This window comes from Colius striatus, chromosome 5 (genome assembly GCF_028858725.1).
Source record: "Colius striatus isolate bColStr4 chromosome 5, bColStr4.1.hap1, whole genome shotgun sequence".
Taxonomy (NCBI): Eukaryota; Metazoa; Chordata; class Aves; order Coliiformes; family Coliidae; genus Colius; species Colius striatus.
The window spans coordinates 56,319,946-56,339,520 of NC_084763.1; the positions used below are offsets into that span (position 1 = coordinate 56,319,946).

The 19,575-nt window shown below is 43.5% G+C and overlaps 1 protein-coding gene across 1 annotated transcript in view; it reads right to left on the reverse strand.

Moving 5' to 3' along the window:
* The window catches only part of OBSCN (obscurin, cytoskeletal calmodulin and titin-interacting RhoGEF), a 170,474-nt gene that overhangs the window by 24,533 nt on the left and 126,366 nt on the right, over positions 1-19,575 (reverse strand). The window contains 6 exon segments of the mRNA XM_061997422.1: positions 14,903-15,008; positions 16,090-16,219; positions 16,807-16,909; positions 17,178-17,345; positions 18,011-18,124; positions 18,876-19,053. Of these exon segments, the coding sequence (XP_061853406.1) occupies positions 14,903-15,008; positions 16,090-16,219; positions 16,807-16,909; positions 17,178-17,345; positions 18,011-18,124; positions 18,876-19,053 (799 nt within the window).

The following is a 19,575-nucleotide window of genomic DNA, read 5'->3' on the forward strand; positions in this document are numbered from 1 at the left end:
CCACGATAGACCTCAGCAAACCTTGAAGGCTGTATTTGGACCAGCTCCCTCTGAAGACATCTCACTTGATTCGTGTTCCCAATGTCCTCCCCTGAGCATAGTGCTTATGAAATATATCAGTTCCTGATGAAAACCAAGTTGTGCTCACATGATGTCCCAGACTGCCCCTCAGTGTTCATCAGCACTGGGGCAGCTGGAAAACCTCCCAGTATTGTCCTGCATCAATATTTTGATTCTTTGGTGATTCCTGTTGTGATTGGTGCCAGCTGGTGCTGTCCTAAGAGCTGGGCAGCTGCCAGCAAGTGAACTCTTTGGAAAGGCATGAAATGCTCCTAGCATCTCACAGTGAGAGAAGATATTCTCAGGTATACATGTACAGGTTATACAGAACCACAGGTCTCTCCCATGTTGTTAATGCCACCACTTTCGTGCCTGTTTAGGGATGTTACACGTGATGATTCAAGCTGCTGACCTGAGGAAATTCAATATTAACTGATGTACATCAAACTAACGCCACAGTGATGACAGATTTCTGATGGACAGCTTGGTTCCTAACTCTAAAATCTCAACCGTGAACCTTTATGGCCCACATCTCCTTCAGCCAATAACCAGGAACACAACTGACAGGTATTTTGAATCATACAATCATAGAATGGTAGGGGTTGGAAACTCAGCCTCAAGAGGAAGTTCAAAGTTATGGACTTGTCAATCTGAGTTGGAAGCATCTCTAAAAACAGGTTCTTCCACTTCAACAGTTCTGAAACTCTCCATAAAGAAAGGAATCAGAGCCCAACTGCATTAATGTTGCTGGGTTGCAACCCAGCTCCTGCTGAAGTCAATGGGAGAAGAGGAGGAACTGATGGACTACCAAGTGCAGTGAACAGAGAAGAACACAGAAACCCAGGGAGTTCAGTGACAGCTGATGCAAGACATTTATTGATATCAACTCAGCATCTAACAGCATATCTTGCTTTTGATTTTGTGTGTGTGTGTGTGTGTGGTTTTGTCTTGTTTGTACCTCAAGCAAACCGAAGTTTCCACTGTATTAATACCCATTCACCTGCAGGAATCTCAGTAAAACATTCTCTGTATTCAGCTGTGCAATACAGCTGTATGTTTGCAGCTACAAGAAATAACCCCCCACACGGTTCATTAGTTATCTACAGAGTTTAATCACTTACAAACATAATTTTTCACCTCTAGGAAGATATTTTGAAAGTATATGTAATGAACTTTTCAGAAACCTTTCCCTTTTGGAACAGTCCTGCGTAGGATTTTACAAACTCCTTGTAATTGTTTCTCTCTTGCTTCAATAAAATGTAAACAGATGTTAATTGCTTTGAGCTAATGGATTAGAGTATAGTCGTCTCTTCCATGACCATCTGAACTGCAACCTTTTAGCTTCCTTAGAAAAACCTGAGCATCAACCACAATGGGAAGAAACCTCCACTTCCCTTTAGACATCATCTTTTGGATGAATATTATCCTGTTGAAGACTACCATAGGGCAGATTCTTTTCTCACCAGTATCATTGTAAAGCTGATTCAAAACCACTTCCTTTAGTGGAATTATTCTAGATTGATACTGGAAAGACTGAGATCAGAATCAGGTGCAATACAAAAGAGATACTTGAACTTCTGAAAGTGTTTCCCTGTTGTAGGTCTGTTACTTCCCAACACACAGTGCAATACATGAAAACCAGCACTAACATGTATCCATTGCATTGCTTGACTATAAAATACACAGTATAAACCAAGGAGATGGTATAAAAAACCCAGGAGAGTGACACAGAAGAGGTTTGATTTCTTTTACCACATGTAATCACTGGAAAAGCATCTTATATCATGAAGGTAGTTCACATGACACCCTGTTTGGATAGTGAAAGTAAAAGGCTGTGAAATTAATGTGTTCATTCTGGTCAGCACACGAGGAAGGTGCAGCCACAGAAGGGGAAAAGAATTGTGTGTTATTTTCTACAAGCACCTTTTGTGAACTCAGTTCCTGTTTGTGGGAACGTTGCCTGGAGGATGCCAGAACAAGCTTCACAAAGTTACCTGGCTGGGAAACACTGACACAGCACCACACATACATTTCCAAGGCAGAAACTCACTCAATCCTCTCTCTCCATGCTAGTTAGAAATTCATCTACGTCTGAGCATCTTGGGTGTCCCTACACCATCTAAATGAAAACATTTTCTATTGCAACACTTCTACACAGCTCATCTAGGACAAGGTGTTGGGACTTTTCACCCCTTATGTCTGTCAGATAGAGAGGGCCAGTGCTTGGTCCTACTGAGATCAATGACAAACTCCAGCTGACTTCAACTGGGACCAATATTTGGGCCTATGAGCTCATTTCTTTCCAGGAGTGAGCAACTTGTTGAAGGTTTGTGCAACATCCATTTTTGGTGAAGCCAACAGGAATGGGCCATGCTCAGTGCATCTTAAGCCTTCTCCTCAATCAGTGCTCCCACTGCAAAGCTCCAGAGAAACTCAACAGAAGGCAAGGAAACTCAGCTTCTACGAGAGAGCTCAACGAGCGTGGTTACAGTAATATGACGCAATGGCAGCTCACAGTGCTTCCAAGCAGCCCAATACGTTTTGAACAGTTGTATTTTCTGAAACAGGCATTTAGGTTAAAGAACTCTTTTCTTCCTTTGCTTTATAAACTGTCCTTGTGCTCCTGCTACTTTGCTGTAGCTCTGTGGTGAACTCTTAGTCCATAGAGGAGGCAATATCCAACAATCTGTTAACAGTATTGTTTCACCACTGGCATGCACAGAAGACCAAGTATCCTTTCAGTGATGTTTATTGACAAAGACCACACGTGTGGTTCTTTGCATGTGTTAGTGTTTGAATACAAATGCAGAAGTCATTCTGTGCAGCACTTTTGGTGCACCTTAGGTAAATCTGTCTTTTAAGAGACACGGTTTATAAATCCACCACCCTAGAACACAGAATAATGAAACCTATGTTTTTAGACAACTAGGAAGTGGATTTGAAAATAGCAGTTATTTAAAAAGATGATTTTTTTAAACTTAAAGCAGAAGAGAACAATGAAATCCTTGCTTCCTTAAGCCAGTGGGACTTTTCACCATTGACTTTAGTCAAATCAGGATTTCAACCGAAAGGTCTGAGCAGCCTTTGGCATCCTTAGCAAATACAACATTTTCTGCATGTTTCATCCCATGGCAGATGTTTAAAATGATGTCACCAGACTGTGCATGTCTATAGGTTGATGAAGAAATGTTGATAGAGCTAATTACTGTCAGGAGTGTACAGCAGAGTCAGAGAAGTGTGAAGCCTCACAACCTCCAGGCAGACACAGCGACAGGAGATTGCTTTAGCTACAAACAGTCCTGGGCTGTGGAAGGATGCTGAAAACCTTAGACACTTCCACCTTCTTGCCACACCATAATGTACAAGTTGGCACTTGAAATGATTAAGTGAAGAACTGCACTTGTTTCTATTTGTGTCACAGGCAGGAGAATCAGGCTTTTCCTAAACCCGCCATCGCTGCTCTGCTATGGAATGATATGTGTTCACCTCCATCAAAGCTTCTCAAGTTATCACCCGTTCTCACAGACATGTTCCCTTTAAGACTGGAAAAGCTCAACATATCATATTGAAATACATTTTCCTCAAAGGTATCCCCTGCCACACGTCACCTTGTGATCTTTGACACCGATTCCCCTCACCTACAATTTGGATTTTCTCTTTTTTTTGGGTTTTTTTTTGGCTAAAATGCTGCTTTGTGTGTGTGTGTGTGTGTGTGTGTGTGTGTGTGTATGTGTGTGTGTATGTGTGTGCTGAAAATTCTCCTTGCATCTGCTCAGCTTTGGGAGAGGTCCTCTGTGCTGATGTGCAAGGTGACAGGCTCGCCAACAGTCCCGTAGCTGAGGGTTCTTGTGGAAACTTCAGTTTTAAAGCTTGACTGCCCGTTGTCTGCTGAGAGCTGGACTTCAGTGCAGAAAGATGGTTTCACTGTGAAGGAGGGAGCAGGAGAAGCTGCTGCTGTTGCCACGTGCACTCCCGGCGTCGCTGCCATGCAGGCATCACTCACATGGAAAGAGATGTTTGAAGGGCCTACAGACTGCACCCCGCTCACTCTGGATGCTGACACAAACACACCCCCAGGAACGTGCTCCTCAAAGTGGCTGAAAAACCTTTGCCTGGGCTCAGCCACCACAGGCCTCACCAGGTTCAGCAGCACCGGCTTCCCAATCGTGGGCTCGTTGATCTCTGTCTGCAGCACAGAGATCTCACAGGGCCTCTCTCCTGGATGTTTCTGATCATCGCAGCCGTAGGTCTCACCTTCCTCAGGAACATAATCTTCAAGATCCTCCAAAGTTAATACTTTGCCGTTGTGGGTTAAGATTTTGAGGTCCCGGCTGCTCATGTCATCTGCCTGTGGTTCCTCTGCTTCATCAACTATAATGACATTGTCCTCTTCGGGAAGGACATCTTCCACTACCTCAGGTACCTCCTCTTCAACAGGCCAAGATACCTCTAATTCATCTACTTCTTCCTTGACCTCTGGGCTCGCTGGTGAGAACACAAGTCCGTGCTGGTCTGCAGCAGCTGCCTCAAAACTGAAGAGCAAAGGCTGAGCCCCGCAGGCGAGCAGCGGGGAAGTGCCGTCTGACTCCTCGCCAGCGCTGGTTTCCCGCAGGAGGGTCTTTCCTTCCATTCCACAATCCACAAACAAATCATTTCCCAGTTGTTCAGGGCCACACGGGGAGCTTCTGTCTTCACTGCTGACTTGAGGCCCTTCCTGCTGTGCTGCATATGCCAGGGGCTGGATATCCCCTTCAGAGAGACTCTCGTTAGGCAAAGACTTTGACTGTTCCACCAGTTTGTTGTTGGAGTTGTTTGTGTTTGGGTCATCTTCTGGGGAGCGCCTAGGCCTTGAGCTGGGAAAAGTGAACGTTAACACCCCTGAGTCATCTCTGTCTTGTTTTGCTGGGGATGAGCCTCTTTTCCTTGTTGGTTTTGGTGATTTTTTCACCTTGAACTCAATGATTTCTTCCACTTCAACCCATTTGGGCTTTTTCTCCTCCACCTTGGTCTCTATGACATCTCTAGATGCTGCTCCTTGCCTGTCCTCTGCTTCTGTGACAAGCAGCATGGGAAGGGCAGACTTTGGTGTTGCCTCCAGCTCGTGTCTGTGGACAGGCTGCCTGATCTTTGAAACATAAACTGGCTCTGGAGCTGGCTCTGCTCTTGGGGAGCGGGAAGGTGAATGACCCGAGGAAGAACGTGCGGGAGAAACCCTTCCCCTTTGTCTTGGGTTCTTCACCACAGTGGTTATCGTTTCTTCTCTGATGACAGAAAGGGTTGGAATGGAGTTGGCAGGAAGGCCAGACTTTTTGGGGAGCCACACTCCATCAAGCACATGCCATTGTGGGTCAAGGGGTTAGTTTTGTGAGCACTCCAGCTTTTGGTGAAGCGTGGCATTTTGGAAGGGATACACACGCAAGGCACACACCCACATGCCCATCTCCTCTTACTTTCTGATCCAGGGGAAACCTCCAGTGCATTTCCCTCCAGGCAAACCCTAGCTCCATTAACCTCCTTGACTGCATGAACACACGAGTATGTTCAGCTGAGAAATGTCCTTCTGGGTGCTGCTGTAATTCCTGGGGTTGTGTTGACCACCTGCTACACTACTTTGGACACATACTGTAGTTTCACTCAAAGACTTTAACCACTCAAGGAGTTTAACCTTTCCCTGAGTATCCTTGGCTAGAATCCTGGCTTCATCAAACTCAAAGGCAAATGCCCTTTGTTACAGTAGGGCCAGCAGCTTCCTCTTCTTTAACAAATGCAGCAGATCTCTAGTTTGTTTATTAAAGACTCCTTTGAGACCAGAGATCTGCAATTTCACATGCTCAACAGTTACTTTAAAAGGGCATTAAGCATTTGGGGACCAGGAAAAGAAAGTTAGAACATTCCTGCACAAGTAATCCATACTAAAATGTACTCTTCACAACATCATCATTGCAGACACAGCCTGATCCTACTGCCACCACTTGCCATAGGAGAACCAAACCAATCTGGGATGCATGGTTATAACTTCTCAGTGTATTTCTGCTGGCCATTCAATCTGTTTGTTGAGATAGCCAAAGCAATTGAGACTTCTCAGCAGTGCTGTATATTCAGCTTGTGTCAAAACAACTTTCTACTCCCATGCCACAACAAACTTCAACTTTAAATGAGCTACAGATGAAATTGGACCAAAATAGCTTGAAAATCCAAGGGCAGGAACATCCAAACCCAGACTCCAAGGTTCTTGCTTTATATATTTAACATGCAGCTTTTCCTGCAGGTTTTTCAGTGGCATTTCTTGCATGGAGACACTTGAAGGTAAAGCCAGTGTCTGCTTGGCAAGCACAAGGATGTTAATGCACTGCAGTGGGAGTAGCTGCTTCAGTGGAACTAACAGGTAAAGCTGATTTTGTTTGTGTGTTGAGCTGGAAGCCACGAGCTCTGCTCTCCAGCCATTTCTGCTCTGGCTTTCCACTGACAGGCAGAGCAGGGTGGAAGGAGTCTCTGGGAAAGCAGAGCCTGTTTCTCCTATTGCATTTACCTGACTATCAGGGAAGACTAATCCTCTTGAATATCTTGTAGCCTTTCTCATCTACTGGCCTCATTTTTGGAGACTAGCATTGCTTTTTCCTAAGGAGACCAGGTTTCTTTCCCCCATCAGTGTCCCCCTTTGAGGATGTGGTGAAGTTCAGGACCAGCTACAGTGAGATTTCTTTTCTTCCAGGACACTCTCTCTTCCATTGCTCATTTCCATTGCTTTACTCTTGCCCTCAAGCTTTTCAGCTGTTTTCTGATCCTCCCTATGCTGTGTTGGCCTTGTCTGCTCCCTGACACTGCTACAGAGGTTTAAGTCTCTGCAGAGCCTTCAGAATGGCCATGGTGCCTTTGTGAATCACACAAAACTAGATTTAGAATTAAGGGTGAGAATTAATCCGTGTGTATTTACACTCGACTTTGTTCGACGTTGCAAGTTAAAATGCTTATAGAGACATTGTTCAATCCTGTCTCTAAATTGGGTCATTTTCTGTTGGTAGTTTCAAAGCTGCTTCTGTCCCTCAGCTCCCTACAAATACTGGAATGTGCCCTTGGAGAGTTGTTCCCAAACTTTATCCCATCAGTATCCTATTTGCAGCTGAGGCTCACTCGAGTTTGTGACCCCATCCACTAGGGAAAGGAGGGAGGGGAGTTTCTGCTGTTATGATATCCCACTCCTAAGTGTTCCAACCTCCTTTGGGGCTGCAGCCCTTAATTTAGGAATCACTTCTTGAGCTCTCCAAAGCAACAGTCTATGGAATTTACACGTCAGAAATTTAGAAGCCAGCTTAAGTGATGATAATTTGTATTAATTTACCATTATTCAGTCAATCAATATCAATGCTGCTACTGCAATTGGTCTGAAATCACGAGGGGAAAAGGAAGACTATGAACTGACCAAGGAGAGATGTGGAATAAAAGCATCTCTGCAGGTGCTTTCCAGGCATAGAGATGTAGATAGATGAGATCTACTAAGCCTTGGACATGGTGTGGCTCTGGGTGACTCCTTCCTGCTCATGACCTTCGTGGGATCTTTCTGAATGTGATGTGAGAAATTATTTCTCCCTTTAGTTACCCCACTGGTGTCTGAATTCTGGTCCTGGAGGTGGTATGGGCACAAACACTTTTGTTTTCTGGTCTTTGTGGGGTAAAAAAACCTACTGACTGGAGGTGTTAACTGAAATGCTGTGCAAAAGAGAAGCAAAGGCAGAGCTCCTTATTGCTTCTCCTGACTGCCCTTTGCCCATCCAAGCTGCTAGGAGGGGGGAAGTGTCTTCTTATAAGCCACAGGCTCCAAATGGGCTAAGTGCATGGGCATAAGAAATAGTCAACATAGAGAATAATAAAAGAGTTTGAAAAATGATCAACTCTTGACCATATTTTAGTTGTCATTCCACACATCCCCCTCACCATCTAACAAAAGGAAAAGAAGCTCACTTTAGCATCATGGTCGAGACAAGGACTCGTTATAGCAATAGTACAACACTTGAGGGAATGCACTGCCCCAAAATATCCATTGGACAGTCACCTACTACCATCAGGACACGATTTGAGTGGCTTGGAGGTGCTCTGAAGGCCAATCACACTTCCCCCTTCCAGCACTTGGAACAGTTTTATTATGTATTTGTATATGATACTTGAAGATACATTAAGGTTTTAATGGCTGATGAACTTCTGGTCTACATGTGACTGAGAAAATACTGCTTTTTGCTGCAATGATATGTTATAGACACCCAATATAAACCAGGCTCAAAGTATCTAAAAAGACCAAGTCATTGTCAGGACAAAACTTCACGTTAGCTATCTAGAGACAGAAGGGGGTAAGAACACAAACCTTCCTTCTGCTTCACCACAGGAGGCTTTCCTGAAGAATTTAAAATAGCCAGAAGAAATCACTGTAAGCTCTATTTGTTAATTTTGTACATTTTCCCAGGTATCCAGTTCTTGAAGCTGGTTTCTTTTCCAACACTGAGAGTCAGCCTCTACCTCCTTGAACTCTCATGCAACCCTGGCAGTACTCAGTACAACTTTTCACACCATTAACAACCTTCCCCAGCCTGTGTCTAACACCACTATTGCTATTTATCTCTTCTTCTAAAGGAGCAGTCAGGTATTTTTTTCAGGTGGTCACTTTGCATAGCACAGAATACCATGAGAGCTGGTGGGATGGGAATGAACACACTTGCATGGCCAATAAACACAAGCTTGTTATTGGATCATGCAGAGGCAGCAAGGCAAAACACAAATGTTACCCCATAAAGAAAATCAGCACTTACATGATGATGGTTTTCTTGGGCACTTTAGTCTCTTGTTCAGTGACTACAAAGAAAACAGTATGAACAGCATGGGGTTAAAGAAAGGCAAAAGCTGAAATGATTAAATTAACTTTGCTTAGTTAATCAAAAGTAAACTGGAGTGAAAAAATAAACCACAACTGTACCATCCCATCCATGCTTTCTGTGGTTATTTCCAGCATCATCTTTAGTGTTTCTGACCAGGAATAACAATTCCTCTCTGAATAGTGGATGTTTTAACTTTGAAATTAAATATTTGGTGGAAAAAAATGTTGCAGAATCTGTTTATTCTACCATGAGGTTCTGATATTTTTGTTTGATAGCTCAAAGCTGCTAAAAAAGGTCCTTTCATTGGGTTTGTTTTCCCCTGTAACAAGGTGAAAAACCTTACTCTGGGAAAACCTGCAGAGCTGAATTTCTTTTCACTGACTGGAAAAAGAGTTCCCACAAATACTGAACTGTTTCTCAGCTTTTGTGGTCTAGATGCAAAAAGGAAGCTGATAACAATGAAAAACTGAAATCATTATCATCAGGACGGAAAATCAGCATCGAAACCTCCCCCCCAAGGAAAGCCAGGAGAGTCCTGTAATGTCTCATCTCTTTAGCTCTAATCTGCAATTTTTCCTGACCTTTGTCCCATAGTAAACCAGAAGCTATTGATGCATGTCAAGATCAAAAGAAATGATTCAATGATTTTGCAAATAACCCTTAAATTGGTGGTGTTTAAAAACAAGAAAGATACCATTTGAAGAGCTAAGAGAGACTTTTGGCAAGTTCCCATCCTATCTACTGCATCCTATCTGAACCAGACTTTTGCACAGGCTCTGAGCTGCTGAACCTTTTTGTGAGCTACAAAAACAACAGCAAGTCTCTTAAAAAAACCCCAACCCCAAACCCTTTAATTGAATCTTAAAGTGATCTTGTCCAGAAATTGGTTTGTAATCTTCCAGCCAGCCTATAATAAATAAGCTCTGGTCTTTTTTAGTTGGTACAATTGAAAGTGAACTGCACCTTCAAAATACATCCATCAAATCCCAATCAGTTCTTGCCCAGGGAGCTTTGTGGTGTCTGTATTATTTGTTAAATAACTTATGATTAGTGCTGATGTTTTCCATAGTGTCCCACAACTGCACTGACTGAAAATTAGACATCCATTTACAGTATTAGCTGGACTACTTTAACCCAAATTTCTCTCTTCCAAGGGCTCTCTTCTGCTGCTAGGTAAAACAATAATGAAGAAGTTTGTGCAAATGTTGATGTTGATATCTGACCTAAATCTCTGTTTCCTTTCCAGATCCTTGTCTCATTTATGCACGTAAAAACATGGAATCATTTCCAATAGAGTCAAAGGCCATACTGCAGAACTAGGAGGGTTCAAACAGAATCTCTTTGGAAACAGAGGTTGCAGCTCTCTGGGTAAGTAAAGGGCAAAATTACCTTCAAATGCTTTTCTCTTCACACAGTTACAATACAACCCTTTACCTATCCTGAGGCCATATTATTTAGATAATTCAAAAGCTCTTTTAGATGGTGGATTGAGTTGAACCGAGTGCTCCAACAATTTACTGCACCCAGGTTGGACACTGTCACTGCATCTTTAAACCCATCAATCAATAAGATGCAATTTTTACCTAACTTCTAGAAAAATCTCATCAAGAGACCATGAGATTAACCCATAGGCAGCAAGAGTATCAGTTTTGATGTAAACAGGAATTAACTTGCTTGTGCACCTCATCATAGGTGTTTTGCACAGTTATTTTAGCAGCAACTGTGTTTAGATGGTAATTGGATATGTATTTAATGAAATCTCCCCATGTAAGAGGAGATCTCTTTAGTGTTTATCTTATGTCCTTGCAGCCCCCTCAAATGACATCTACTGCAAGATTTCTACAGGTAGCAGATGCTGAAGGGACTCAATATGCAAAAGTTCATCAGGTCTGGGATGAGAAAGCTGTAAATGGAGTATATGAGTCCTGAGGGCAGATCAGTTTTATATGTGTTATCCAAGGTGTGAGGGAGGATTTAAGCAATCCTATATGAAGGATAGAACCACATGAAAGTAGGATGAGAGAATTTGGATTTCTTTTGTTTTGGTTGGTTTTTTCCCCCCGAGAGGAAAATATTCTGCATCCATTTGAGCACCAGATTGATCATTTCAACTTGTTCAATAGCAGTTTAACAAAACAGCTTTGCAAAGCAGGAGCCCCTGATAAGCAGGTTAAAAGCTGTAAGCATTAGGATCAGGCAGTGCTTCTACAGGACTAGATTCCTTTTTGGTTAATGTGTTAAACCATTGACTTACAAGTGATGAGACATTTAGGATAAGTCATTTCTTGTAGCTCTGAATGGAGGAAAGGTGGTTTATAGCCTTTATCACAAACTTTAAGTCTATTTTCCCCACTCACAGAAGCATAAACCTATTTGTCCTGCACAGTACATGCTACTGACATAAACCACGGGAGCACTGCTCTGCTTTCACCCCTCTTCTGCTACGCTGCCGAGATTAATCTGCAGCAGGGGATGTACAAACCAGACAGGAACTGCCAAAGCTAATCTTAAAATGAGCAATTCATGGACATAAAGGAGTTTCCTAAACTGTGTGAGTGAACTGTAAGTGTTTTGTGCTCTCTCTAAAACTGAAAACAAAGGCTCTACTCCTGCAGCGACTGAGGCGACTGTGAAGGCAGATGGTGCTCTCTCCAATCTGCACTGGAAACCATGTGGCCAGCACGAAAATGAGACTAACCAATGATGACAACAGAATAAAATTACCAAGATAAATATCCTAGCCATCACTCAACCAGGGAACTTTGAAAAGGTGAGGAGGATAAACTCCTATGCCCTGTTTCTACCATAAAAGGGTCTCACTAGCAGATCTAATGCTCTTCTGTGCTTTAAAGCAATCTTTGATCCCAAGAGCCTCAGTTTTTAGCTTCTCCCTGCAAGGTGGGTATCACCAAACAAGGCAACTAAATAACCTGCCCAAAGCTCTGCATGAGATCTAAAGCAAGGCTATGAGGAGATTTCTGACGCCTGGCTGTAACTGAACTGGGTATTTATGGTTCTGCTTGTCTCCACTTGTGCAGCTGATTCCTTCTCCTGCAATCAACTACTTTGTTCTACATCCCAGACCTGTCTGCCTGGGTGAGAATGCAAAACCTTTCAAAAACACTGGCCTTTGTTTTCCTTAGAAAAAAAAATGAACAAGTTAGTGAGCCTGGGATGAGCGAATCACAATGGTAACGCGTTAAAAAAGGATGCCCAGATCTGCCATGTGCAGCTTAAGCAGCAAGGTGCAAAGCAAACAGTCAATTTGAAGTCAAAGAGAAGGATTTTCTTTCAGTTCCATTTGTTTTTAAATTGCCCAAAATTCTTCCAATAGTCACAGCAAAAGGATCTTTAAAGCAACTCTCCATTGACTTCAGTGCAGCAACCGGGTGTAGCTGAAGGCAGATCTCAGCGTTTCAGGCTTGCAGCCAAAGCTGAGGCTGCTCACAAGGGGAATCCTCAGTCCAGTGGTTTCCATCCTTTTTTTGGATTTGGTCCTTCCAACGGATCAGAACATTCCCATAGTGTGAATTTAAACCTAATGACAGGAGGTTTTGGCTGGAGACCCACGGCGTTGGGCTACGGACGGTCACCGGCTGCAGGGCAGGGCTCGTAAACCACTGTCCTAATGGCATCCCAGGTTGGGACAGGAGGTTTGGTTCAGTGTAATAAACAGTACAGAAAGGCAGGAGGATAAAAACTAAAACAGTTGCAACTAAAGTCCCTCGGATGCCTCAGGAGACTCAGACAACAGTCACTTTGCAGAAACAACCATAAATCAGGTAAAACTTTGAGCTATGAAACAGACACAGTGGCTATGTTCTGTTGCAGCAGTAGCACACAGCAGTAACTTTGTCCTCTTGGTGATGTTATAAATAATCCCATTTTCACAGATAGGATTGCAAGGATGGAAAGAGAAAGCCTTCATGAGATCCATCCATCCTTCCTCCACTTCTGTGTCAGAGGAACCTGATTTTCCCAGAAGTAGGTCCAGGCTGGTTACTGATTCTCAAGAAAGCAGCAAATTGCCCCCTCAGTCAAGTGCTTTATGCCAAATGCAACTCTGATGTGATTCTGCTCAGAACAATCCTGTTGCTCCATGGATGAGCCTACTCTTTGCTCCACTGGCCTGAAGCAGCTCTCTCTCTGTTTCTCCCTGAAGATGACTCAGGGACCTATTTCCTTCCCTATTATCAAGTTGAAGCAACTGCACATCGTGGACCAAAAGCTATTTCATAACATTTCTAAAGCTTCCAGGCAAACTCCAATTCTGTTTCTTCAATCAAGCTTACAACTGTATTTATTTATGACTGGAGAAATAAGAGCAGATGAGTAATTTGGGGCTGAATATACATTTACAGCTCTAAGAGCTGAACAACGCTCCTAACACTGCCTTACAACCCTTGTTTGTTTTAATAACACCATCTGCCTTGCTACAAGGGAGCTTCATCAAGATATGCCACCCTAACAGTGATCTGTGTTCCTCTACATCCTGCATACAACTTATTTTTCTCTCTTTAGGGCATAAGGAAGACAAAGCATCCAAGTACTTCAAGATGTGTTCTGCTGAAGTAGTTGTGGTGCTGCTATACTAACACCTTTCTCCCTGTAATGCTTTTGAGTGATTTGATGGGAAAGGACTACAAGGAAAGCAAGCAGAAAACAAGGACTAGCACACACATAGATCAAGAAAATGATCTTAATAGGCTACTGTGAGGGCTGGCCCAAAGGTCCATTTGTGTTGGACAGAGCCAACATCAAAGGCTATAGAAAATGATGAAAACAAAAATCAGAGTGGAGAACCAACTCCTCTCAATATTTTTCCAGCTTCCAGACCTCTGAGTGAGAATTCTTTTGTATTCCATGGCTCTTAGTGAATGTTGGTAATCATAACTATCCCCTTTCAAAAGCACACTGGAATCCCTGTTATCACAAGACCATGTAAGAACACTGAAGATGAAGGAAGATTCTACAGCTGTTGGCTTTTGTTGACCATATCTGCACCAAACATGCCCAGTGCAGCTCTCTGAGGTTTGCTGGCATGGACTGGCCTGTGCCTATCCTGATCCTCACTGTCTTATCCTCCAAAACAGTAAACTATTATCTATTACAGATGGTCTCCTGTCTGTATTCTCTCCTGAACTGCTGCTGGGAACAGTTTGAGAGACACAGTGCTGACTGGCCTATGCTCAGCCAGCCAAAGACACTTCTGAGATGTAGGAAGAACCAACTATCCCACGCCAGGAGATGTTCCTGACATAGATGTAGCCACTGATTTAGCCTCAGTCGTGATGGGCTTGACAAGCATGCCCAACACACTGCTTGTGGAAATGCTTTTGATAGGAAGGTGACTTTAGGCAGCCAGGTGCTAAAGGTGTTAACAAAGAGATATGTTGTTGGATGGGTGTAAGATCCCTTCCTATCACCCTACCAACTCATGTGAAGCATGAATAGGCTCTGCAGCTACGTGGTAATACCTGAACAGTCCTAGAGAATGGATGAGCTAATACTGCTCAGGATGTACTGCTGTCAGTTCTGCTTTCTCAGTCATTCCAGGTGGTCTTCAGTTGTGTTTCAGAAGCAATATATCTGCAGCTTTACTTACTGGCCCCTGTTTATTCTCAGTGGTAAGTTACTCCTGTTCTGCCAGGCTGACACACGCTCTCAAGTATTTGAAAGGGAATAGAAACATTTTCTTGCACTAGTTGTGGTGTGACATACCCTTCATTTGCTCCTCCTTGTTCATATAATGCCCTCATGAGCATTATATGATGAAGTTGATTTTCCAGGTTGGGAAATCAACAGATGGTGATGGGTATAGAGCTGAGCTGCAGTATACCCATGCACATCTGGATAGACATACAGATACATGTACACCAACAATCAACATGGATAAGATGGCAAATCTATTCGACCCTCGGTGAGGTGGTTTTAGAGTAATTCACTGGCATACTTACAGAGCTGGTCAAGGATCATACCTTCTATGGTAATGGCTTGGTCTCCTCTCCTCTCCTGGGTCAGGGCTGCAGCACTGTGATGGTAAAGCTCTGCTCCACTTTTTGCAGACCCTAATCTGTTCACCAGCTGAAGAGAATCATGCAGCACCAAATGAAACGCAGGATGTCTCTTTAGAATAAAACCTTTCTATACTGCATTACCCATTCATTGCGTTTACACAACCAGAGAAATGGGTGAAGATGAGACCCCACAACTAAGCTACAGCTGGAACAAACACGCTGCTGCTCACTGGAGTTCATAATGATGCTTTAGCACAAGTGACTCACAAAGACCAGTTGCAGCATCTCAGCCAACTTACAGCTGTTCTCAGTTTGCTCTGCAGCCTGCAACCAACAGGCAGAGACTCCCAGTGTATGCCATTTAGGTGGCAATTAAAGAGAGGGAGTTTTGTTTAATCTACAGAGTCTTACTCAGCCAAGGGAATAGTGGACCTCAGGGTTTTAGCTAATGGCAAATGCAAGGTAATCTGACTATGCTAAAACTCTGGTAGAAGTCTTTAAATTGTATCAGTGTTCCCAAACATTGCTGTGGAGCAATGTGAGCTGAGCTATTTATCATGGGTACACACACTCATTTCCTAAAAACAAGGTCAATTGGTTTTATTGCTGAGCCCTGAGAACTTATCACTGTTTTATTACAGTGAATGCATAGACCAAGACTAATTTTTAGGAACTATTTTACAGCACATTTGTTGTAATTTATTAGGTAATTCCACATAAGCCTGCTAAATAAACAGGCATGTCAGTGGTTTGTACTTCTATGGAGACTTAACTTCTCTCTTTGTGTTGGCTTTGGATGGTTTCTTTGTAGCAGGATGAATCTGTCCTAACTTAAAGATGATCCAGAAACAAAATATCACATCCAAATGCTCCTAAACTTTGTAAGAGGTACCTCTAGAGATCTGGATCTGAACTGAAGCTACAGAACAAGCTCACTTAACTATTACTTGAAGCACCAGACTCTCAGATCAGGATATTCTGAAGCTTTGGGGTGTTCACAATCCAGACCTAGCTCAGGAGAACCTGACTTTGTATGATTTTTTTGATATGGTAGGTGTCAGCAACTACTCAGCCACTCATCTCATGCAGTAGATTTCCCCTGCCTGTGTCACATGAGACAGCAGATCTTTAAACCTCTCCAAACTTACCTCACATTCGTAGTGTCCCATATCTTCATTGGAAGGGTTCTTGATCACCAGGACTATTATGCCACTCCGTGGTTCACTGAAAGTCTGGTATTTACTTGTGTCCTTCAGCAGCACACCATCTTTGTACCACCTGCACGTGGAAAATACTGAGTATAAGCCAAGACAATAATATGCAGTGTCAAGAAGTCCCCAGATCACCGATCCATCATCTATCAGACCAGCGGGCAAACAAGAGTTAAGCGTTAGACAAATGTCTGTGTCCTGGAAGACAGGTCTACAGGTGGGTGGATCACACATGGATACAAAACTGCACAGGTTTAAGAGATCCTTCTCAAGAAATCTCATCAGTCAATGCAGGGAAAAGGGCTTCAAATCATGAGAAGATGTGCTGAGCTTTTTGTCTGAATAGCCCAGGCTGGTTGCTGACAAAATCAGTTCAGGTGTAAGGCAGGGAGGATAAAGAAATCAAGTGTTGTCAGGGCATTATATCTGATACAATCCTGTCTCAGGGGTTGTCTGTATGTATTTCTTTTCAGGTGCTATCTAGGATAAATTGCTGAGAATCTCAGGAATGTTGGAATTGAGAAGAGCCATGGTTAGGGTGGGGATCAGATAGAGAAGAAAGGCTCATAAGCTTGAAATAAAGGGAAGGAGACTCTTCTGACCATGCCAAATGGGAAAATCAAGATTTGTTCCAGTGTGACTTGGAGAACTGACCTGATTTGAGGCCTGGGTGCTCCTTCGATAGTACAAGTAAACTGAGCATCTTCCCCTTCAACAAGATAGGCGTTTCTGACCTTGCTCACGAACCGTGGGGGCACTGCAGAGCAAAGATACATGGAGCTGAAAATAGGTCCAGACACACGGGATGTGTCCCTGACCAGATAATTCTTGTCATATCTGCACACAAGACACTAAGGACAGAATTTTTAGGCCTAAGAAGAATTGACTGCAGTTGTACATCAAATAATTTAAAAGAAGTATTACCCAGCAGGTGTTACACAGAACTTCTGGGCTGTCTTAACAGTCATGTGTAAGGTATTACACAGCACACCCCTTCAAAACAATGCATCTGTGTGGAACTTTACCTTGAACAAGGATCTTTCCTAAGGTGCTGGCATTTCCAGCAGGACTGGAAGCAAAGCACATGTACTGTCCCGAGTCAACACCCGTCAGGTTGTCCAAGATCAACGTGCAGGAACCATCGGGATCTTCTATGATAATGTGGTGGGGATCCACCTCCACAGGCTTTCCATCTGGAAGACAAAAGGGGGAAAAGAAATGCAACAGCTCGGTATCAGTTACTTTTTCTCCCGGGGAAGTCCTGGTTTGAGGACTGAGGGATGCATTTGCTTTACTGCAGCTGATACTGGTAGTTGAAGAATGAGCTCTTAATCTGCATTTAGCTCTTTACAAAAGATCCTCTGGGCAAATCACTGTTGAGGCACCTCATGCATCATTAATCCTCATTGGAAAGTGAAATTGTGCCAGAGCATGTGCTGTGCAGTTATAGCTCTGGTGTTTTTTAGCCAAAGGAACACCTCCAGAGTGACTGCAAACGTGCAGGAGGCAAAGCAAAGCTGTTTCCTCTGCCACACAGTAATGCTGGGGGAAAGAGTATGACCACACAGCTGCCTGTGCTATGGCAGGGAAACATCTGAGCTAGTTCAGACAAATTTCATTTAGCAGAAGTTGTCAAACTGCCACAAGATGTGGCTTCATATGGGCTAACAGGCAAACCTGGAAAGAAGGGTATACTAGCCCAAAGGAATATCTACAATACTTGGGTTCCTCAGTAGTTAACTTTAAAACTAGAATAGAGTATCTCTAGGTGGTTGGCTTTTAGACTATCCAAGTAGGAGAAAGGAATATAGATGGAGAACAAATCTGCAGGCTGCATTTCATGACTTGCTGCTCATACCTTTGTACCAGCTGACAGATGGCTTGGGAGCTCCTGTAACTTTGCAAGCCAGCTTGACTGTCTCTCCCAGCTCAGCTGTACAGTCTGCCAGTTCTTCCTCAAAGTCTGGAGGTACTGAAACATCAGGATTAACACGTTAGTCTGGAGGAGGGAGACTCTGTTCATAGGATGGCTGCTGCCCTTCTGCAATCCCTGCCAGCTCAAATGCATCTCTAGTGTCAGCTCAGCAATTTGTGGCTTAGAAGTTTCAATAATGTGTTTTTCTTCTCCAGTGATGCACATTTGCTGGGTTATTTTGCTGGAAAACGACATCCTCTGTTATTGACAAAAAATGTATGGATAGGAAGACAGGGAAGTGAGCAACCACTTCAGTCTCTGACTCTCCCATCAAAGGCAACCCTCATCAGCTGAAAGAGCCAGGGACCAACAGCTCTTCTCACCTCATCAGCTTGTGCTTTCCACACTTGGTTTACAGACACTGAAATCAGAAAGTCACTCATCTGTTGCCTAAAAACCTATACAGGTCCTGTATAGCTGTGTCAGTGACATACAGCCCTGTCTCTCTTGATGGTAAATGGAGTCAAACACCACTGTCTCATCCTGATAAAGATGCCTTTCCCAGCTCAGGTGGAGGCCATAACATTGCCATAATCATTCCAGTTAAAGCTTACTGCGTGCTGTCAAGTCCCAAGAGTTGGTATTTAGGGCAGTCTGTGCAGTGATTACAGGAAAGCCCTAGCTCAGTTTGAGAGGTGGCAGATGACCCTAAACGATTTCTCTCCCTCTTTTGCTGATCTCCTTCCTGAATGAGGGAGATCATCCAAGAAAAAGCTGGGAGGTTTGGGCTCTCTTGGGCCATACTCACTCCAGACAGGCTCGCTGATCCGCTGCTGGATGCCACAGATGTCCTTCACCCAGGAGTTCTTGATGTTCACCGTCCGTGCCTGGAGGAGGTACTTGCGGACCAAGTCTTCCCTCTCGTGCCAGATCTCAAATGCCCTGTCATCCCCTTCCACAAGGTCGTTCACATCTATGTTATTCAGCTGCAGGAGGGAAGGACAAGAAAGTCAACACACATCCTGTGTACTTAGGGCTGAATTTCAGCCACAACCTTTCCCTCAACTGAAATATCAGAGCTTAAGGAAGGACGTAAGGACGTGGCTTTTGTGAACCATCTCTGCTCAAGGTTTGAAATGGAAACAACTATTAAACACCAGCAAAGCCTCCTGCTGCCACTACATAACCTCCTCAGTGCAGGTGAGTTGTGCCATCCCCAATAAAGCTCTGTTAGATGTTCCAACAGCAAAAAAGGACAATTTGCACTGCTTTGAAAGAGTTTTCAGATTGCACAAGCAATGCAACGTGGCACTGGCTGAACAGAAATCAGTCACTTTGCAATCCTTTCCCCAGGAAACTTGACTTTCTGGGTACCAAACTGACATTTTCCTGGGAGTAATTATCACAATTCAAGAAAATAACACCCAGCATTAAAAGGTGTCCCAAGGGTGAGGTACATTGTCCTTAGTGCGCTGCTGCTGGGCCCAGGAACAGCACAATTAGGGACT